The sequence below is a fragment of the Staurois parvus genome, unplaced genomic scaffold (genome assembly GCF_062004578.1).
Source record: "Staurois parvus isolate SC_StPar_1 unplaced genomic scaffold, SC_StPar_1.0 ptg000343l, whole genome shotgun sequence".
In the NCBI taxonomy this organism is placed as follows: domain Eukaryota; kingdom Metazoa; phylum Chordata; class Amphibia; order Anura; family Ranidae; genus Staurois; species Staurois parvus.
Genome location: NW_028318139.1, coordinates 2,312,108 through 2,336,141, shown reverse-complemented (window position 1 = coordinate 2,336,141; position 24,034 = coordinate 2,312,108). Strand labels below are relative to the sequence as shown.

Sequence of the window (24,034 nt, the reverse complement as noted above, 5' to 3'; positions counted from 1 at the left end):
GCATGCAAATTGAACAGGAATGTGGTGCGTTTCCTGTCCGAATTGCAGGCAGTTTCCCGCACCACTCCTGTGGGAACCCAGACTGAAGTCACTATGACAAGCCTGGGTTCGGTGCAGGAACCTCCAAGCGATTCGAACAGGAATCGCACTGTATTCCTGTTCAAATTGCATGCAATTCTGTGCAGTGTGATTTGAGCTCATTCATTTTGTATGGACTCAAATCACACTGAAAATGTAGGGAATTGGAGCATTTGCACGAGTACAAGTACTCGTGCAAATGCTCAGTATCAGCACCAGTACTGGCATCGGTATCGGTTCAACCCTACATTGTGGTAGTATGCTGCCACGTTGGCATCAGGAAAGTTATTTTAAGGGTTCCTAGAAATAATGCTGGATGTAAACCCTAGTTGAAAAAATAAATGAGAAATTCCATATCCAATTGTCAAATCCTGTCTTTATGTTCAAAAATGGCCCATCTCCCATTTCTAAAAGCTGCTCCCATTGCCCGTTTCCTTGCTATCCTTTGTATTAAGCAGATGGTTTCCACGTCCCTTTTAGCAGAGCAGCCCCTCTCCATATTCCAGAGCACTGTAGATCGGTATACTGGGAGAAATCCATTGGTCGTGTTTGTTTCCAGACTAGTCATGGGAGCCATAAGCGAGCAGAGAAGAGAGAAAGAGGAATAAAAAGCAGTCTGGCTGTATTCCTCAGTCCCCCCATTCATTTGAATGCAATCTCCTGGCAGCTCTGGTGTGAGGGACTCCACAGCATTTCCATTTTGCTGGAGAGATGTTTAGAATAATAACCGAGCAGTAGCAGCAGAATCAGCAGCAGTAGCAGCCTCTCAGTCAGTGTGTGTGTATATGTGTGCTGATTGAAGAGGAGAGGGGGAGCACAGCTCACAGCACAAGGCTGGCTGAAGGCTGAGCTAGCTGCAGTCTTTTCTTTTTTCTCCTGGAGTAGTCAGTCCAAACGGATTTTTCATTGAAGAGGGATCTAAATAAATAAAGTCACACAATCTCTTCCAAGATGGGTGCAGTGATGGGCACGTTCTCCTCTTTGCAGACCAAGCAGAGAAGACCCTCTAAAGGTAAGGTTCCTGCCGTTCTGGGAATTCCTTTTCTATTGATGCCATCAATGGTGGGGCTGAGGACATGCTCAGGTGCCTGGGAACCTGATGGAGAACAGGTTTTCTCTTCTGTTCTCTCCCTGCTTTCATGGCTTGTTGACACAGGTTATGCTAATGTGATGAGTCCAGTATGCCTTCACATGAAGCCAGCACTCTGAACAGTGTGTGATGTGACATAGATGCCATACAATTGCCATGTGCGTGTCAGAAGGAAATGAACATGTCTACTTGGACAAATATGACAGAGATGTCATCAGGAATTGGCCAGGGAAAGTAGGTGAGATGCTTCAGGTTTATGTAAGGGATGAAGATGTCTCTGTACCTACATCACATCCTGTTTCCTAAATCATGCTCCCCCCTTCTGCATTCCTATCCAGTTTCAGAAAACAACAAATCATCCATAATCTGCTTTTTTTTTATTCATGTCACACATATATATCATTACTCAAAAGCAACATCACTTCATATGATTGCAACCAAGCCCTTCATAATAGAATTGTGTTTGTTATTGTAAGCAATGAATCTTGTGTATAAAAAATAAATATGTCTGTGTACTGAGTAGCTTAGTTTTGTTTTTACTTCTCATAACTACAAAACAGACTTGTGATAATCAGTGATTGAAATGTACATTCCTTCCCTTTAGCTTTCACTGGCAACATATATTAAACACAGCCCTATTCAACGTATTGCTGATCCTTCCAGCCTTTTAATTACGTCTGCTTTGGCTATTTATCACACGTACTTAATTATATTTCCACCGTGACGGAAAAAATGTTGCGCTTAGTTTTACAGTAACTGTAAAAGCGTTCTCAGGTCAGAAAAGGACTAGTTGATAACATTGTGGAAAATTCTCCAGAGGTTACACTGCTCAGATGGACTCCTTATCAAAAACCTAAACTGAAGCTGTAGAAAACTATCTACATTGATTATACAGTTACCAAAAAAAAAAAATGAAGGTACCCACTGATGACAGATGAAGCTCAGGCACAAGTATTTTATTAGTTTGCCGGTAACTTATCTGTGAGTATAGAAAATGCTGGAATCTGGATATATTTATTTGTTTATTTTGTTTGATATGTATTACTTTTGTATTTATTAAACTATTTTATATCAACCATACATTTTTTTTTAAGATGAGTATACATATATATTTTTAACGCAGCACAGGCGTTTGCAAGGGATTTAAATACAGATAAATGTAAAGAAGTACAGCCAAAGTTAGTTTGGCTGTACTTCTCCTGCGTGACAGGAGTGCAGTTTGTTCTGCACTCTTGTGACCTGTTTTCAGCCAACAGCGGGATAAAGTCTGCTGTCAGCTGATGTCATTCAGCCGGTTCAGGCCAGGGAAAGTCTGCAACCATATGATCGAGATCCACCCAGGATCCTGGACCAGCACCTGGTTCAGCCTCCCAGTGAGCCGCCAAGAGCCTAAGCTAGCTGCTCCAGCACTCCAATGAGCCCTGGTGATTGACAGTCACTGCTGTCTGCTCAGAGCTGCAGGGAGAATTGAGCAATCAGCAGTATTTGATCATTCAGTTCTCCTAGATTGAGCACGGCCCTCAATCCTCTCATGTTTTGCATTGTATTGGTATTGTTCTGTCACATGTTCTGTCCCCCTTTGTAATGTACAGTGCTGAGCGAACTATTGGCGCTTTATAAATACTGTATAATAATAATTCAGTTCTCACCCCTAGAGCCGTTGGGGGACATATGCAGCATCTGATGGATGCTGTATCCACCTAGGTGAGTATAGTTAAAATAAAAAAAGTTACATGTTCTACCTGTTTTTAGGGTAACATGTAACATGTTCCCACTGCTGCAGCCTCTCCCGTTGTGCCAGCTCTGGTGATGGCAAGCCGGGAATCTTCTCCCTGAACTCGCTGCCACAATTTTTTAACCACCTCCCATCCGGCCGTTGTATATAAACGGCTGGACGGTGGCAGTGCAGGGTCAGGTGGCCATTTATAAATGGCCTCCCCGCCCCCTGCTTGTGCGCGCTTCTTGGGAGAGCACAGCACTGCGATCTGGTGCCCGCTGTGTCCTCCGGACACAGTGGAACACCGATTGTCATACGGGACCTCTCTGCGAGGTCTGGATCATGTGATCACTGATTGGCCAATCAGTGATCACATGCAGAGTAGTAAGCAAGATGTCACTTCTGACATCATTGCTTACTACGTGTGAAATCTGTGAATGATCACAGAGGTCCCATGGTACAAGGCTATTCACAACAGCCTTGTACCATGTGACAAGCTGTGACCAATCACAGCTCACACAGTAGTTCTCAATGGCTGCAAGAATGCAGCCAGAGAGGAGAAATTATTGCTTTTACAGCCTTTATGGGTGTAAAAGCAATCAGTGTAAGAAAAAAAAAATCTTCAACACCCCCCCGCAAGTAGTACAGTGTCATGGTGATATGGTACTGCTAGGGTGACAGTATGTTAAAAAAAACAAAACATTAATAATAATATAAAAAAATAAAATAAAAATGTAATGTCTTCACTTATAGATTCCCTCTTGCTTCCTGCTGTGACTATAGTATAAGCAACAAAGGGGAATCTCACCAATGGGACACAGGTGGCAAAAAACAGTAATGGATTTTAACCATTGTTTACTCCATTAGAAAAAAATTAATAAAATAAAAGTTTTAGCGACGCCTGCAGTTCAGCTTTAGGTATGTATAATTGGAATAACTAATATAATGCTTTTAGTGATCACATAAAAATAATATTTGTATTTATCATCCCGTTACTAATGCTACTGTTTGGTCACTGTAAATTTAGTTGGGGCATAGTGAACAGCCTTTAGGTGGGATATAAAAACACATCTAGGTGCCTGCTCATAGTTTCAGTGATCTTCCAAAGTGTCCTGGGATCTCTGACATCCAGAGCACACTAATGATCAATACCACCTTCAACCAGGAAGCTCCTATGCCTTTCATGGGTCCTTCAAGGTAATGGGCAGCCTCATTTATCAATGGCAAGGAGCTGAATATGCATGGAGCATTTGTCAATATCCTATTTGAAGTCATTATTTCCATATACCCATATCCAGAAGATAGCTGAGGTTATTGATTGTCACTTTGAGACTATTGATTGTCACTTGAATTAAAATGCATGATATTTGTTATGCTGGTTTGGTTACAAACATTATTTACACATTTGTCTTCCTGTAAAAATACATTTTTTTATTGACAAGCTATAAAAAAAATTTTGCAAAATAAAAGAAAATATGGTATCACATCACATTTAGTAAAAAAAACAATCCTATACAATGAAGTCTAAACATTATCTCTAGTTGCCTATCCCATGTCACATGTTTTGTACTTCATACATTTACCCATTATAAATGCTAAAGTAGAGTATAATCTCTTCAAGCGTTTGACATAAACCCTATTTTTATATGGATAGTTTTACAAGAAACAATACAGAGCTGGTGGCTTTGTATTGGCACATTGTCAGGTTAGCTTCTTCAGAAACATGGACAGATTCATTAAAACAATGTGTATTGGCATTGCATCATAGGAGACAGGGACCCTTTTTAGGTGGGGAAAGCAGAGGGAGAGATGCACCAATAGCTTAGATCTGATTTGGTTTTGATTTGTTTATGCTTAATAACTGGAATTGTTTATATAACTGTTATTTAGCCCCTATACGTGCACTATTCCTGTCAGCAGTGTTTCCAAGTTCTATTGCCTTTTTATGTCACTGTTTGGTTCTCATTGATCTGTTTGGCTAACCCTTAAGAGTATCTTCCACATAACACAGCTGTCCTTCAGTGTCCTACTTAGGGGACCCACAATGGGATTTAATCTAATGAAGGTAGGGGGTACATGGTGTGTGTGTTGTGCATCTCTTTCATCCATGGTAATAAGGTCAGCATGGCAAAGCAGTGCCATACCATACCTAGTGTATTTACATACAGGGTGGATTGTTTTTTCACACTTTCCTCTGCAGGGCTGCAGCAGATTAAATTTATAGTAATATAGTATAGAAAATATAGTATAGAAAAAGGCAAATATACAAAATATTCTTGCAGCAGCTGCAATAGAAGGTCATGAAATTCCCAGCAAAAAAATATTAAAATACAAGCAAAATCATTGGTGTCAGTGGGTAGAGATGAGCTTTGACTTTGGGTCAACTATGAGTTTGAGCCAAACTCAGGCTGTTTGTAGTTTGACAAAAATGAAAGCCTTTGCAATCATTCGCTGTCTTAGCAACTATTACCAGTCATATACTTTGGAAGGGCCATATGGCTGGGAAGGGCCAATCATGGGAGTTTTCCAACATGCTAGCCCCCTCCCTACACAATTCAGGATTCCTAAAAGCCTTTTTGCAGTGTGTGTTAAAAAAGATATGGAGTAGTTAGAAAAAGCTTGTATATGGCAGGGAAAGTGAGATGTTCATGCTGAGTCTTAATGCTCATTGCATCTGAGAGTTTTAATATGGACACTTAGAAGCTGGTGCTGATAGCTGAAAAACATATTTTTATTGGTACAGGTAGTCATACCCATTGAGTTTATTTTAAAGTACTACAGCAGATTAGGGAGAGATTTTCAGAGTGTTATCAGGGACAGTTACATCCTGGTGGTCGTTACTAAAAATTTTCCATATTTATATTATGACAGAGTGAGTGTTTTGCGGACTTCTATAGCAGATATTGGAGACATCCAAGAGTATTTTTCAAGCAGGTATACCTTTTTGTGTGTCACAGCAACAACTTCAGTAGGGTGTGTCATATAGTCCCCTCCCGAAGAGACTTTTCCTTGACCCCTCTGAAGTGCAAGACACACTTTTTCCACCTCCTAGCCTAAAGGCCTATGCCTTTCCTGTGAGGTGTAAAAAAAAAACAAAAAAAAAAAAAACACCTAAAAGTACAGTGACACACACATGGAGAGTAATAAATAAAAAAGGGGCCAGTGTATACACAATGGCTAGACCCTGCAGCACATTATAAAAAATCTTTCACATGGATGTCCTAACAGAACAGGTATAGGTAGGCAATATGGATGTTCTGTTATTGGAGTCAGGCTTCAAACATTGGGCAGGACACTTGTCATTTGTAAAATAGTAATGTTTTACCCAGCTCCCTTCTGCTTAATAGTGCATTTAACTGTAGACGTTTGGGGAGCTTAGGTATACAAGACACTCACATAGATGCTGTATCAGCATTCAGATGTGAAGGCTGCTATGGCATTCAGATTCAGAGGTCATAGGTACAGGTGTGTGCATTTTGGGTATGTATGGCATCAGGTGCAGAGGTCTCCTAGGTAAAACAAAAGCTTTTTTGTAAACAAATGCAAAAGTTTACTATCTGACTGTGCTTACATATCACTCATATGCTGGTTTGTATTTTTAACTATGCAATGGTATAGTAGCATTGTAAATAGCTCATGTTTTACAGTTGCCATCTAATACTAAACTGCCTGCTAGGAAAGAAACAGGAAAGTCTGAAAATTCAGTTCCCTAGAGAGAAAGATGGTGGACATAGCCTAGGCATATTTCACTTCCCTAATTTTTCTGTGGTGCAGCTTTTCTTGCCTTCCCTGTTACTTCATGAGTCTGTGGGGGCAGGTGGTGATGAAGGGGGAGCAAGGATTATCTTTGCATTCCTTTATGGCCAAACGTCCCTCAGTGTTGTCATTCTGTGCTGACTGTGCAACACTCCACATAAGATACTCCCAGTCAACTATGATCAGGGCCAAATTCTTCACCAACATATAGCAATGCACAGCTTAGTGTCTGATTGGCAAGCTCACAATTTTTTAGATATAATTTACCTATAGTGATCATAGGGCTCATCTGTTTTTGTACACTGTTAGACTAGTATATCTTAGATATAGTAATAAGTAATAAGTGCAGCTCTATCAATATACAGATAACAAAAACTGATAAATATATAACCCCACCACAAAGGTATGGAAGAGCGCATATCACACAGGTATGAAAAAGTGCAAACACATAGGAACAAATCAATAGCGTAATTCCATGCAATAGCTCATAGATCCGTAGTTACTGATGCTTGTAAGGTGAGACACAAAACAGAAGAATCCTTCACTGTCACCCCAATCATACAGCCTCTTGCCATAGGGATTTGACTACCCTGCAGAATGGTCAAATAGCGCAGTTTTAAACCTCCAGATAAGATTCACCAATCGGTTCGCTGTATAAGCACTTTGCTTCTGAATCCAGATAAGCCAGATCTCTTCTCAAGATGACATACATTAAAAAGATACTAAGGCTATCTCATAGTGTAGTAAAACTGCAAAACGTAGTCTAATTCAGTATTGCGCTTACATTTATCAGTATAAAAGCCAGCATGTCACAAAGATGTTTCAAACCAACAAGATGGCTGCGTTCCGTGCCTGTGCTGGATGACGTAAGGGAGAATGTCACCAGCACATCAAGGATCACCAATATGGGTCCAAAAGTTTTAATGAACGATCACATAGGTAAATCAAGGCAATGTTTCGAAGTCTCGCAGGACTCCTTCAATGATGAAGGGGTCCTGTGAGATTACAAAACGTTGCCTTGCTGTAACTATGTGATCGTTCATTAAAACCTTTGGACCCATATTGGTGATTCTTGGTGTGCAGGTGACATTCTCCCTTTCTGATTCTGTTCGATTCCAGCTGACAGTCGCTGCAGCACCCACTTACACACACACAGCCATTTTTAACACAGGAACGTGTGCATTGGGATTGTACAGTTGTGCTGGATGACGTCACATGCCGTAACTTCACCCTACACTTTTCTTCATCGACAGATATCAGGGGCATGGCCGGCACTATTTACAGTATACACATACCAGAAGGACCCTATCACTTAGTCAAGATGCATTCCAAACACCAGGATAGCATCCAGAAAGTAAAAAGTAACATACCTACCTAGGCCCGCAATGTCCAAACATGGAAACTGCGCTCCTACCAGCAGACATGTGCTTCAAGCAGCAATGTCTCAAACGGCCTGCATATAAATTGAGCTGCCACCTCAATCAATATAATAAAAACGGCCATAATGTCAAAGAATGCATTTAAAAAATTAAATATTATTAGCTCTCATATACGAAGTGAAGGGAACAGGAATTACACAATATATACACATAAACATATAAACAGATGAACATATAACCCCACCACACAGATATGAAAAGAGCAAACACATAGGAACAAATCAATAGCATAAGTCCATTCAATAGCTCATAGATCTGTAGGTACAAGTGCTTGGAAGGTGATGGGGCCAATAGATACAGTGGGGATCGAAAGTTTGGGCACCCCAGCTAAAAATTTGTATTAATGTGCATAAAGAAGTAAAGGAAAGATGGAAAAATCTCCAAAAGGCATCAAATTACAGATTAGACATTCTTATAATATGTCAACAAAAGTTAGATTTTATTTCCATCATTTACACTTTCAAAATAACAGAAAACAAAAAAATGGCATCTGCAAAAGTTTGGGCACCCTGCAGAGTTAATATCTTGTACTGCCCCCTTTGGCAAGTATCACAGCTTGTAAACGCTTTTTGCAGCCAGCCAACAGTCTTTCAATTCTTGTTTGAGGTATCTTTGCCCATTCTTCCTTACAAAAGTCTTCCAGTTCTTTGAGATTTCTGAGCTGTCTGTCACGCACTGCTCTTTTAAGGTCTATTCATAGATTTTCAATTATGTTGAGGTCAGGAGATTGTGAAGGCCATGGCAAAACCTTCAGTTTACGCCTCTTGATGTAATCCCCCGTGGATTTCGAGGTGTGTTTAGGATCATCATCCATTTGTAGAAGCCATCCTCTCTTTAACTTCAGCTTTTTCACAGATGGCATCAAGTTACCATCCAAAATTTGCTGAAATTTTATTGAATCCATTTTTCCTTCTACTCGTGAGATGTTCCCTGTTCCACTGGCTGCAACACAACCCCAAAGCATGATTGATCCAACCCCATGCTTAACAGTTGGACAGAGGTTCTTTTCATTAAATTCTGTGCCCCTTCTTCTCCAAACGTACCTTTGCTCATTCCGGCCAAAAAGTTCAATTTTAACCTCATCGGTCCACAGAACTTGTTTCCAAAATGCATCAGGCTTGTCTATATGTTCATTTGCAAAGTTCAAACAATGATTTTTGTGGTGAGGACGTAGAAGAGGTTTTCTTCTGATGACTCTTCCATGAAGACCATATTTGTACAAGTATCTCTTTATAGTGGAATAGTGTACCACAACTCCAGTGTCTGCCAGATCTTTCTGAAGGGATCGTGCAGTCAAACGTGGGTTTTGAATTGTTTTTCTCACAATCCTGCGAGCTGTTCTGTCTGATATTTTTCTTGGTCTTCCAGATCTTGCTTTAACTTCCACTGTTCCTGATGACTGCCATTTCTTAATTACATTCCGAACAGAGGATATTGACATCTGAAAACGCTTTGCTATATTCTTATAGCCTTCTCCAGCTTTGTGAGCATCAACTATTTTCAGTTTCAGTTTTCTAGACAACTGCTTAGAAGAACCCATGGTGCTGATTGTTGGGGAAAGGTCAGATGAGTCTGGGCATTTAAAACCTTTGAGATTGACATAACCTGGTCTTCCCAGACGATGATTGAAAACAATCCATGACACTGGCAGGTCTCAGCTTTGCAAAGGGGGCAGTGCATGCTATAAATTCTGCAGGGTGCCCAAACTTTTGCAGACGCCATTTTTTTTTTTGTGTTATTTTGAAAGTGTAAATGATGGAAATAAAATCTAACTTTTGTTGACATATTATAAGAATGTCTAATCTGTAATTTGATGCCTTTTGGAGATTTTTCCTACTTTCCTTGGCTTCTTTATGTACATTAATACACATTTTTAGCTGGGGTGCCCAAACTTTTGATCCCCACTGTATATTACTGAAAACCCCTCAGTGGATTAAACAAGAAAATTTTCCTCAAATATCCCACAATTGCAATAAGGGTGGCAAGGGAGAAATTATACCCCTCAAAATATTGGGAACAATTTTAGATCTGGACATTTTTTTCCCAGGGAAAGCTCAAGCCTAAAAAGGTCTATAGAGCAAGTAGTTGATTTGTGCCTCATTAATTAATTTATTATTTATTTATTTCAGGTACTTATATAGCGCCATCCATTTACGCAGCACTTTTACATATATATTGTACATTCACATTAGTCCCTAACCCTCAAGGGGTGTACAATCTAAGGTTCCTAACTCACATTCATACATACACATACTAGGGCCAATTCATTTAAGTAAAGCTGTCCTTTCTGACGATGAAAAATACATACTTAATCATGGCTTGAAAATTTTACCCCATTGTCCCCTAAATAAATTTGAGACATTCATGGATGTACATAAATATATTGGAAAATTAATTATTAAAAGATACCTAATTGCCAACCCTACAAGGTTGGGTGGAAGCAATGTGAGTGAGTTTAGGGATTTGGTTCTTAATGATTTAAAGCATCCAAAACTGCATAAACCCAAAATGGATTTAAAATTCAGAAGGGGCCTTGAACTGCTGAAAAAATGTAATGATATAGTGGTGCGCCCTGCGGACAAAGGTGGGGGCATTGTGGTCTTAGATCATGATGCTTATTTTACAAAAATCATTAGGCTGTTGTCGGATAGGGACACTTACTTCCCCTGAATGGTAACACTACAGTTAAGTTCAAGAAGAAGTTGCAAATTATTGATCAGGCTGGCTTTAATCAAAAGATTATTACTAGAGATGAGCGAATCGAACATGACGAAGAGGAATTCGTTTCGAATATTAGGAAAAATTTGATTCGCGCCGAATCCGAAAATTAGCAAACTTCGGATGCACGAATCGAATTTTTCCCGATCGGCCGATATTCATCCCTTCTACAGCCGGCAAAAAGTGTCCCTGCAGAGAGCGCCGCTATTTCTGACAGTTCTCTGACAGTTCCTTCACATTTCAAAAAAGATAGGGAAAGTGAGCGCTAGATAAAAAAGCTGCTAAGCGCCAATAAGTACCAAAAGACTTAATAAAAAGACATATAAGAAAGGGCGCAGCGCTAAAATAAACTAATAAACATACAAATGTTAGTAATGACAATGTGCGAAGAACTGTGCATGTGAAGCAAAAAAGTCCTCAAAAAATCAATGGTGACTTGAAACACGTGCGTCTTCCGGTGATCAGAGTAGTAAAATTATGCACTCACCAGATGCATAATTCACATATGCATATAGATGGTATCACGATATCCAAGCGAAGCAAGTCTTAGGCGGATAGGGTCATCATCCGGATACATCAATGCGTCCAAGTTTCTCCTCATGGATCGTGTGTTTCCACACTGGAACACCCCTCAGCTGTCCCCTAGGTAACTCTGCAAGTGAAGGACTCAGCAGGGTCCCAAGAAAGAAAGCCAGGATGGTGTGATATCGTTTAAATAAATTTAATGATCCAAAATAAAGACAAGGACTGCATATACAAAATTAACCATATAGGTATAAAAAGATGGCCACCGCTCCATGCGGTGGCGTAATGTCTGGGATATGCTGCTCTTAAACTGACGCGTTTCGTGCCATGTGCACGTATTCATAGGGAGTGTGTCAGCTAACCAGACATCTGCTCCAAGTCCTGTATAAATAGTGTATGGCGATTGTATAAGCGCGTCCGCCATTTTTTCGGCGCCCTCGCGCATGTGCCGAGCAAACAACGCTACGATGTCTGCAGCACAGTCCAGCGCCATTTTGTTGTGGCAATTGTGTAAGCGCGTCCGCCATTTTTCGGCGCCCTCGCGCATGCGCAGAGCAAACAACGCTACGGTGTCTGCATCACAGTCCAGCGCCATTTTGTTGTGGTCTTAACAATGACCATCGGCAGCTACGATACCAGCCGCAAACTCAGCTGTGTGATGGACATAATATCATTACACAATAGTCACTAACAGCTGTCAGCCATAACCATACCTACAGGGCAGGATAAAAAACGGAAAATGCAACGTAGACACCAAATGGTTGATATGAATACACTGTAAGCACAAACCCAAGTATATAGATGAATCAACATCGATATACATTAAATGCACGATTATTGGTAATAAAACTATACTCTAAATATACCAAATAATACATGCTGGTGTGCAAAAGATCAAAATCATAGGGTGTCTACCGTGCAAATAAGCAATAAATACAGTTATATATGGTACAGGATATACATTAAGATATTTAAACAAATAATGTCTCAGAATTAAAAACAAAATCTCAAATTAAAAACAATATACATGAAGTACATAAAATCCATACAGAAACAAATGCATTGTAAACTATGGCTCACAGTGACCAAGAGCCGCATCAAGATAAACTACATATTTGAATTATATGCAATAAATATCTAAATAAAAATCCATAAATATAAGGTTGCATTATATCTACAGATAATAATATAATAAATTGATTGGGAATAATTTAATTAAAAATATGCATAAAAAGTGAGGGAACAAGCGTTAGACAATATGTAAATCCTAACGTTATTGATAATCATTAACAAGCCCATCAATTGAATGATAGCAAAACTGGTAATAAAACCAGTATAAGCTAATATTAAATGTAATAACCAAGATTATATAACTCAACTTAGATAGATAAAAAATGCGTATAATGACAGCGTGTCTGAAAGTATTGTCAAAATCAACTGTTATCAATAAAACTATTGATGTCAAATTCTACATTATGCCCTTTAGGATAAAAAGTGTCCAATTCGTAAATCCACTTGGATTCCTTCTGCGAGACTGATCTCTTTTTATTGGTGCCTCTCCAATGGGTTTTAACTATATCAATTCCAGCGAATGTCAGTGAAGTGGGGTCTTTATTGTGGAATAGATAATAGTGTTTTGACAGGGAATGCTCCCTGTACCCCTTTTTAATATTACTGACATGCTCTCTCAAACGATCTTTTAATTTCCTTGTAGTTCTTCCAATATACTGCTTTCTACACGGGCACTGCAACAAGTAGACCACAGACCTACTGTTGCACGTGATGAAGCTATCAATGTTATAGCTTCTTCCTGTAGCTGTTGAGTTGAACTTATCAACACTCTTTTTTCTAATTCCATTACATCTGCAAATGATACATTTGTTACATGGAAAAAATCCTCTAAGTCCTGAAAAAAACGAAAGACTAATAGGGGGATTGACAACATTGGGGGCTATCCTGTCTCTCAATGTTGATGCCTTCCTGAATGCTATTTCGGGCTTATCAGGTAAGAAATCCGTTAAAACAGGGTCAGCCTTCAATATTTTCCAATTTGTCTTAATAATTTTGGAAACCGCTTTATGTTGGATTGAAAAGCCCGTTACAAATGGGCATACTCTTTGTTGTTTCTGCTTGTTGTCTCCATATAAAATAGAGTCCCTCTCCAAATCGGTTACTTCTTTAATAGTGTTATCCAATTTATTTCCATCATAACCTTTTTCTAAGAAGCGACCTTTGAGGATGGAGGCTTGACGGAGAAACGTATTTTTATCTGTACAGTTTCTCCTGATCCTTAAAAACTGGCTCTTAGGTATGTTATTTAACCACATGGGGTGGTGACAACTGTCAAGGGGGATAAAGCTATTTCTATCAGTAGCCTTAAAAAAGGTTTCAGTGACAATCCTCCCTTCATAGTTGTATAAAGTTAAATCCAGAAAGTGAATACTAGTTGTACTATACTCAAATGTGAGTTGAATATTCATAGTGTTGTAATTTAAAGTATTAAAAAAGTTCAATAACGCCTGTTCCTCCCCATTCCAGATTAAAATTATATCGTCGATATAACGTCTATAAAATAAAAGTTCTGGCCAATCTCTTCCATATATAATGTCTTCCTCCCACCTAGACATGAAGAGATTGGCCAGGCTGGGAGCGAACTTCGCTCCCATTGCAACCCCCTTAGTCTGTAAATAAAATTGGTTATTAAACCAAAAATAGTTCTTGGTCATCGTGAATTCCAACAACTCAAGGATAAAATCTTTCTGTATACTCGGCATCCCATTAAAATCACCCAGATAAAACTTAACCGCTTCCATACCATCTAGATGGTTAATATTAGTATACAGTGATGTAACATCAGCGGTCACTAAAAAAGTGCCATGTTTGATATTGATGTTATTAATGTCCTGTAAAACCTGTTTCGTATCACGTAAATACGAGGGGGTATTCGTGACTAGAGGTTGCAAGAAATGGTCAATGTATTCACCCGCTCTAGATCCTAGTGAACCAATGCCACTGATGATAGGCCTTCCCGGAGGGTTAGTCATACTCTTATGTATTTTTGGTAAAATGTAGAGTATGGGTAATCTCGGTGCAGAGGGGCATAAAAAGTCTTTCTCTTTCTTATTTATGATCTTATTATCATAACCTTTGTTTAAAATATTTTTCAATAATTTTTTATAAGAATAAAGCGGATTTTTCGATAAAAGTGAATAAGTATCATTGTCACTCAAAATATTATTAACTTCATTAATGTAGTCGGTTTTAGATAAAACCACCACACCGCCCCCTTTGTCTGCCGGTCTTATCACCAGGTCTTTATTTTCCAACAAAGTGTCCATGGCTTTTTTACACCTTACATTGGTTCTCACTTTCTTTACTTCCAATGTATTAAGATCCTTCAAAACTGTATCACGAAAAGCATTAATGTAAGTTAATGACTGTACGGGGGGATTAAATAATGAAGCATTTCTCAAATGAGAATTAATGCTAGTGTTTGAAGGATCATTACGTATAATAGGGTTAGTCAAAAAATACTTTTTAAGGGTTAATTTTCTGACATATTTCCTTATATCAATGTATGTTTGAAATTTACTCAAAGTTGCTGTAGGTGCATATTTTAAACCTTTGCCAAGGAGATTAAGTTCATCTGGTGATAATTCTGTTTTGCTAAGATTAAAAATGCCTATCTCATTCACATTTTTCTTTTTTTCGAATTTATTGGATTTATTGACCCTCTGGCCTCCTCTTTTTCCTCTCCGTGGGCCCTCCTTTTCTGTGCCCGTCCTGGGCCTAAAAAAGGCTGCTGTGTTTGTTTACCCTCACTTTTCTGATTACCAGGGTGAGAGGGGCCAGTTTGTGGGGTTCTAGATTGTTCATAATAAGGTCTAAAACCAGGTTTTTTAAAATTACGGCCATTTTTTCTATTATTTCCTGGAACATAAGGTTTATAATGTTGTTGGTAATAATTACCATTATTTCCACCATTATGGTAATAAGGCCCTGGATAAAAATTATCTCTCTGTTGTTGCCAATTTGGGTGCCAATTATTATTTCGTGAGCCTATGTTATGATCAGCCATAGGGTCCAAAACATCATACCTATTAGATGTAGGTACATTACATTCTGTACGGCGTTTCACAGGAGTTTCATAGTAATTATAATTACTTTTATTGTGTCTAGATGGATGACCTCTGTTATTACGGGGAAATTTAGAGGATTTATTTGAAGGTGTGAAATGAGGCGTAGATGGAACTTGGCTCACAGGTATATTATCCTTATCCTTTTGCCATCTAAAAACATAATCATCCTGATAGTCCTTTACATCTCTAGCATACTTTTTACGTTTTTTAGTCCTTTGTTCCTCCTCTAAATGCTCCATATACGTTTTTAATCGTTCAGACTCTGACTTATATTCGTCTTTATCTTTATGTAATAAAAGCTGTTCTTTAAGCTTATTAATCTCTATATCCAGATAGGAAAGTTTCTTTTTCTTTCTAGATATGAGAAACTTCAATAATTCAATACCAGAGTTGTTAAAAAACTGAAACCATTCAACAGAACTATTAATGTCCTCATTTTCCGGAGGTACATCCCATCGTAGGGATCTCGGGACCATTTTTTCTTTAACATATCTGTCCAAGAATGATATCCCATAACGTTCTAATTTCAGCAGAGGTCAGATTTTTTAGATGAACAAACAAACCCTTCAAATTAAATTGCTCAATGGGTGTAGAAAATACATCGTCTGGTATGATGGACCTCATTGATCTAATATCAAATATGTCTGCCATTATTATAATTAATCAGTAGAGGCAAAGATAGAAATCCAGCTGCTACAACTCAATTGGTAATATAGACAAGTCAAAAAAGATAGGGAAAGTGAGCGCTAGATAAAAAAGCTGCTAAGCGCCAATAAGTACCAAAAGACTTAATAAAAAGACATATAAGAAAGGGCGCAGCGCTAAAATAAACTAATAAACATACAAATATACAATCGCCATACACTATTTATACAGGACTTGGAGCAGATGTCTGGTTAGCTGACACACTCCCTATGAATACGTGCACATGGCACGAAACGCGTCAGGGTAAGAGCAGCATATCCCAGACATTACGCCACCGCATGGAGCGGTGGCCATCTTTTTATACCTATATGGTTAATTTTGTATATGCAGTCCTTGTCTTTATTTTGGATCATTAAATTTATTTAAACGATATCACACCATCCTGGCTTTCTTTCTTGGGACCCTGCTGAGTCCTTCACTTGCAGAGTTACCTAGGGGACAGCTGAGGGGTGTTCCAGTGTGGAAACACACGATCCATGAGGAGAAACTTGGACGCATTGATGTATCCGGATGATGACCCTATCCGCCTAAGACTTGCTTCGCTTGGATATCGTGATACCATCTATATGCATATGTGAATTATGCATCTGGTGAGTGCATAATTTTACTACTCTGATCACCGGAAGACGCACGTGTTTCAAGTCACCATTGATTTTTTGAGGACTTTTTTGCTTCACATGCACAGTTCTTCGCACATTGTCATTACTAACATTTGTATGTTTATTAGTTTATTTTAGCACTGCGCCCTTTCTTATATGTCTTTTTATTAAGTCTTTTGGTACTTATTGGCGCTTAGCAGCTTTTTTATCTAGCGCTCACTTTCCCTATCTTTTTTGACTTGTCTATATTACCAATTGAGTTGTAGCAGCTGGATTTCTATCTTTGCCTCTACTGATTAATTATAATAATGGCAGACATATTTGATATTAGATCAATGAGGTCCATCATACCAGACGATGTATTTTCTACACCCATTGAGCAATTTAATTTGAAGGGTTTGTTTGTTCATCTAAAAAATCTGACCTCTGCTGAAATTAGAACGTTATGGGACATATCATTCTTGGACAGATATGTTAAAGAAAAAATGGTCCCGAGATCCCTACGATGGGATGTACCTCCGGAAAATGAGGACATTAATAGTTCTGTTGAATGGTTTCAGTTTTTTAACAACTCTGGTATTGAATTATTGAAGTTTCTCATATCTAGAAAGAAAAAGAAACTTTCCTATCTGGATATAGAGATTAATAAGCTTAAAGAACAGCTTTTATTACATAAAGATAAAGACGAATATAAGTCAGAGTCTGAACGATTAAAAACGTATATGGAGCATTTAGAGGAGGAACAAAGGACTAAAAAACGTAAAAAGTATGCTAGAGATGTAAAGGACTATCAGGATGATTATGTTTTTAGATGGCAAAAGGATAAGGATAATATACCTGTGAGCCAAGTTCCATCTACGCCTCATTTCACACCTTCAAATAAATCCTCTAAATTTCCCCGTAATAACAGAGGTCATCCATCTAGACACAATAAAAGTAATTATAATTACTATGAAACTCCTGTGAAACGCCGTACAGAATGTAATGTACCTACATCTAATAGGTATGATGTTTTGGACCCTATGGCTGATCATAACATAGGCTCACGAAATAATAATTGGCACCCAAATTGGCAACAACAGAGAGATAATTTTTATCCAGGGCCTTATTACCATAATGGTGGAAATAATGGTAATTATTACCAACAACATTATAAACCTTATGTTCCAGGAAATAATAGAAAAAATGGCCGTAATTTTAAAAAACCTGGTTTTAGACCTTATTATGAACAATCTAGAACCCCACAAACTGGCCCCTCTCACCCTGGTAATCAGAAAAGTGAGGGTAAACAAACACAGCAGCCTTTTTTAGGCCCAGGACGGGCACAGAAAAGGAGGGCCCACGGAGAGGAAAAAGAGGAGGCCAGAGGGTCAATAAATCCAATAAATTCGAAAAAAAGAAAAATGTGAATGAGATAGGCATTTTTAATCTTAGCAAAACAGAATTATCACCAGATGAACTTAATCTCCTTGGCAAAGGTTTAAAATATGCACCTACAGCAACTTTGAGTAAATTTCAAACATACATTGATATAAGGAAATATGTCAGAAAATTAACCCTTAAAAAGTATTTTTTGACTAACCCTATTATACGTAATGATCCTTCAAACACTAGCATTAATTCTCATTTGAGAAATGCTTCATTATTTAATCCCCCCGTACAGTCATTAACTTACATTAATGCTTTTCGTGATACAGTTTTGAAGGATCTTAATACATTGGAAGTAAAGAAAGTGAGAACCAATGTAAGGTGTAAAAAAGCCATGGACACTTTGTTGGAAAATAAAGACCTGGTGATAAGACCGGCAGACAAAGGGGGCGGTGTGGTGGTTTTATCTAAAACCGACTACATTAATGAAGTTAATAATATTTTGAGTGACAATGATACTTATTCACTTTTATCGAAAAATCCGCTTTATTCTTATAAAAAATTATTGAAAAATATTTTAAACAAAGGTTATGATAATAAGATCATAAATAAGAAAGAGAAAGACTTTTTATGCCCCTCTGCACCGAGATTACCCATACTCTACATTTTACCAAAAATACATAAGAGTATGACTAACCCTCCGGGAAGGCCTATCATCAGTGGCATTGGTTCACTAGGATCTAGAGCGGGTGAATACATTGACCATTTCTTGCAACCTCTAGTCACGAATACCCCCTCGTATTTACGTGATACGAAACAGGTTTTACAGGACATTAATAACATCAATATCAAACATGGCACTTTTTTAGTGACCGCTGATGTTACATCACTGTATACTAATATTAACCATCTAGATGGTATGGAAGCGGTTAAGTTTTATCTGGGTGATTTTAATGGGATGCCGAGTATACAGAAAGATTTTATCCTTGAGTTGTTGGAATTCACGATGACCAAGAACTATTTTTGGTTTAATAACCAATTTTATTTACAGACTAAGGGGGTTGCAATGGGAGCGAAGTTCGCTCCCAGCCTGGCCAATCTCTTCATGTCTAGGTGGGAGGAAGACATTATATATGGAAGAGATTGGCCAGAACTTTTATTTTATAGACGTTATATCGACGATATAATTTTAATCTGGAATGGGGAGGAACAGGCGTTATTGAACTTTTTTAATACTTTAAATTACAACACTATGAATATTCAACTCACATTTGAGTATAGTACAACTAGTATTCACTTTCTGGATTTAACTTTATACAACTATGAAGGGAGGATTGTCACTGAAACCTTTTTTAAGGCTACTGATAGAAATAGCTTTATCCCCCTTGACAGTTGTCACCACCCCATGTGGTTAAATAACATACCTAAGAGCCAGTTTTTAAGGATCAGGAGAAACTGTACAGATAAAAATACGTTTCTCCGTCAAGCCTCCATCCTCAAAGGTCGCTTCTTAGAAAAAGGTTATGATGGAAATAAATTGGATAACACTATTAAAGAAGTAACCGATTTGGAGAGGGACTCTATTTTATATGGAGACAACAAGCAGAAACAACAAAGAGTATGCCCATTTGTAACGGGCTTTTCAATCCAACATAAAGCGGTTTCCAAAATTATTAAGACAAATTGGAAAATATTGAAGGCTGACCCTGTTTTAACGGATTTCTTACCTGATAAGCCCGAAATAGCATTCAGGAAGGCATCAACATTGAGAGACAGGATAGCCCCCAATGTTGTCAATCCCCCTATTAGTCTTTCGTTTTTTTCAGGACTTAGAGGATTTTTTCCATGTAACAAATGTATCATTTGCAGATGTAATGGAATTAGAAAAAAGAGTGTTGATAAGTTCAACTCAACAGCTACAGGAAGAAGCTATAACATTGATAGCTTCATCACGTGCAACAGTAGGTCTGTGGTCTACTTGTTGCAGTGCCCGTGTAGAAAGCAGTATATTGGAAGAACTACAAGGAAATTAAAAGATCGTTTGAGAGAGCATGTCAGTAATATTAAAAAGGGGTACAGGGAGCATTCCCTGTCAAAACACTATTATCTATTCCACAATAAAGACCCCACTTCACTGACATTCGCTGGAATTGATATAGTTAAAACCCATTGGAGAGGCACCAATAAAAAGAGATCAGTCTCGCAGAAGGAATCCAAGTGGATTTACGAATTGGACACTTTTTATCCTAAAGGGCATAATGTAGAATTTGACATCAATAGTTTTATTGATAACAGTTGATTTTGACAATACTTTCAGACACGCTGTCATTATACGCATTTTTTATCTATCTAAGTTGAGTTATATAATCTTGGTTATTACATTTAATATTAGCTTATACTGGTTTTATTACCAGTTTTGCTATCATTCAATTGATGGGCTTGTTAATGATTATCAATAACGTTAGGATTTACATATTGTCTAACGCTTGTTCCCTCACTTTTTATGCATATTTTTAATTAAATTATTCCCAATCAATTTATTATATTATTATCTGTAGATATAATGCAACCTTATATTTATGGATTTTTATTTAGATATTTATTGCATATAATTCAAATATGTAGTTTATCTTGATGCGGCTCTTGGTCACTGTGAGCCATAGTTTACAATGCATTTGTTTCTGTATGGATTTTATGTACTTCATGTATATTGTTTTTAATTTGAGATTTTGTTTTTAATTCTGAGACATTATTTGTTTAAATATCTTAATGTATATCCTGTACCATATATAACTGTATTTATTGCTTATTTGCACGGTAGACACCCTATGATTTTGATCTTTTGCACACCAGCATGTATTATTTGGTATATTTAGAGTATAGTTTTATTACCAATAATCGTGCATTTAATGTATATCGATGTTGATTCATCTATATACTTGGGTTTGTGCTTACAGTGTATTCATATCAACCATTTGGTGTCTACGTTGCATTTTCCGTTTTTTATCCTGCCCTGTAGGTATGGTTATGGCTGACAGCTGTTAGTGACTATTGTGTAATGATATTATGTCCATCACACAGCTGAGTTTGCGGCTGGTATCGTAGCTGCCGATGGTCATTGTTAAGACCACAACAAAATGGCGCTGGACTGTGATGCAGACACCGTAGCGTTGTTTGCTCTGCGCATGCGCGAGGGCGCCGAAAAATGGCGGACGCGCTTACACAATTGCCACAACAAAATGGCGCTGGACTGTGCTGCAGACATCGTAGCGTTGTTTGCTCGGCACATGCGCGAGGGCGCCGAAAAAATGGCGGACGCGCTTATACAATCGCCATACACTATTTATACAGGACTTGGAGCAGATGTCTGGTTAGCTGACACACTCCCTATGAATACGTGCACATGGCACGAAACGCGTCAGGGTAAGAGCAGCATATCCCAGACATTACGCCACCGCATGGAGCGGTGGCCATCTTTTTATACCTATATGGTTAATTTTGTATATGCAGTCCTTGTCTTTATTTTGGATCATTAAATTTATTTAAACGATATCACACCATCCTGGCTTTCTTTCTTGGGACCCTGCTGAGTCCTTCACTTGCAGAGTTACCTAGGGGACAGCTGAGGGGTGTTCCAGTGTGGAAACACACGATCCATGAGGAGAAACTTGGACGCATTGATGTATCCGGATGATGACCCTATCCGCCTAAGACTTGCTTCGCTTGGATATCGTGATACCATCTATATGCATATGTGAATTATGCATCTGGTGAGTGCATAATTTTACTACTCTGATCACCGGAAGACGCACGTGTTTCAAGTCACCATTGATTTTTTGAGGACTTTTTTGCTTCACATGCACAGTTCTTCGCACATTGTCATTACTAACATTTGTATGTTTATTAGTTTATTTTAGCGCTGCGCCCTTTCTTATAGTTCCTTCACATTTACAGCGGTTGAAACATTGTATCTATTTGTTTCCATTTAGGATACAGATGTTTTTATTCGGAAACAAATAGATACAATGTTTCAACCGCTGTAAATGTGAAGGAACTGTCAGAGAACTGTCAGAAATAGCGGAGCTCTCTGCAGATACACTTTTTGCTGGACTGGAATTCTTCTTATTTTCATCCTACTTCTTCTTCTTCTTCTTCTTCATCCTCATCCTCATCCTCTTCTTCTTCTTCTTCTTCTTCATCCTCATCCTCTTCTTCTTCTTCTTCATCCTCATCCTCTTCTTCATCCTCATCCTCTTCTTCATCCTCATTCTCTTCTTCTTCATCCTCATCCTCTTCTTCTTCATCCTCATCCTCTTCTTCTTCTTCATCCTCTTCTTCTTCTTCATCCTCATCCTCCTCTTCTTCTTCTTCTTCATCATCCTCATCCTCTTCTTCTTCTTCTTCCTCACCATCATCCTCTTCTTCTTCTTCATCCTCATCCTCTTCTTCATCCTCATCCTCTTCTTCTTCTTCATCCTCATCCTCTTCTTCTTCTTCCTCATCATCATCCTCTTCTTCTTCTTCTTCTTCTTCGTCCTCATCCTCATCCTCTTCTTCTTCTTCTTCTTCTTCTTCCTCTTCTTCCTCATCTTCTTCTTCTTCATCCTCTTCTTCTTCTTCATCCTCATCCTTTTCTTCTTCTTCTTCCTCATCCTCATCCTCTTCTTCTTCTTCATCCTCATCCTCTTCTTCTTTTTCTTCATCCTCATCTTCTTCTTCTTCTTCATCCTCATCCTCTTCTTCTTCTTCTTCTTCATCCTCATCCTCTTCTTCTTCTTCTTCTTCATCATCCTCATCCTCTTCTTCTTCTTCCTCATCCTCTTCTTCTTCTTCTTCATCATCATCCTCATCCTCTTCTTCTTCTTCTTCATCCTCATCCTCTTCTTCTTCTTCTTCTTCCTCTTCCTCATCCTCTTCTTTTTCATCCTCTTCTTCCTCTTCTTCTTCTTCATCCTCTTCTTCATCCTCTTCCTCTTCTTCTTTTTCTTCTTTTTGTCTTCCTCTTGCAGGTCACTGCTCATGCGCAGATTTTTTATCGGCAAAAAATCGTCCGATTTGCCCACTATTGCCGCGAAAATCGGCCGATCGGCAAAATCGGCCGATTTTTTTTCCAACTTTACAGAAAAAAAAATGGCCAAAATACCGAAAAACGGCCGACCAAATAGCCCACTAACGATCCGAAAATCCGATTTTATTTTCGGCCGAAAAATCGGCCGATTTTCGACCCATCTATGGCCTGCATTAGGGCCACAGAGACTTTAGGGCCACAGAATCGTTACTCAGGGACACAGAATCGTTACTCAGGGACACAGAATCGTTACTCAGGGACACAGAATTGTTACTCAGGGACACAGAATCGTTACTCAGGGACACAGAATCGTTACTCAGGGACACAGAATCGTTACTCAGGGACACAGAATCGTTACTTAGGGCCACAGCTATCAAAGAATCGAAAATTTAAAGTGACATACACCCTTTTTTTTTGGTGGCTGTCATGCACAGTTGGTGCTGCAGTTTGCCGATTGTGCAAAATAAACTGACTTTCTGCTTCACAACCACTATTGTACGTTCAAAGAGTTAGATCCATTTACACGCCGGCTGGCGGTAATATTTTTTGGGTGATTAGTGCATTCCAGTGACACAAACGTACAGTTTCCAGCCAACGGCAAGCTACAATTGACCGATTGTGTACAATAAACTGACTTTCTGCTTCACAACCACTATTGGCCTTCAATTGAAGCTGCTTCCGCTCCGCCACTCTGCCATTGGACTCTTGATAGTCGTCTCCCCACGCTGCTGCTGGGGGGACTTTTTAACCTAGGCCTGTGTATGGCCTTCAATTGAAGCTGCTTCTGCTCCGCCACTCTGCCATTGGACTCTTGATAGTCGTCTCCCCACAC

General features: G+C 38.7%; 1 protein-coding gene across 2 annotated transcripts in view; it reads left to right on the top strand.

Moving 5' to 3' along the window:
- Window positions 1-567: 567 nt before the first annotated feature.
- The window catches only part of LOC149456907 (A-type potassium channel modulatory protein KCNIP1), a 451,873-nt gene continuing 428,406 nt past the window's right edge, over window positions 568-24,034 (top strand). Inside the window, exon 1 of one of the 2 annotated variants that reach the window (XM_089684303.1) lies at window positions 568-1,090. In XM_089684303.1, coding sequence (XP_089540429.1) covers window positions 1,030-1,090 — 61 coding nt within the window. In that variant the 5' untranslated portion in view covers window positions 568-1,029. The remainder of the gene's footprint in view (window positions 1,091-24,034) is intronic. The other variant, XM_089684302.1, reaches the window with a different exon arrangement.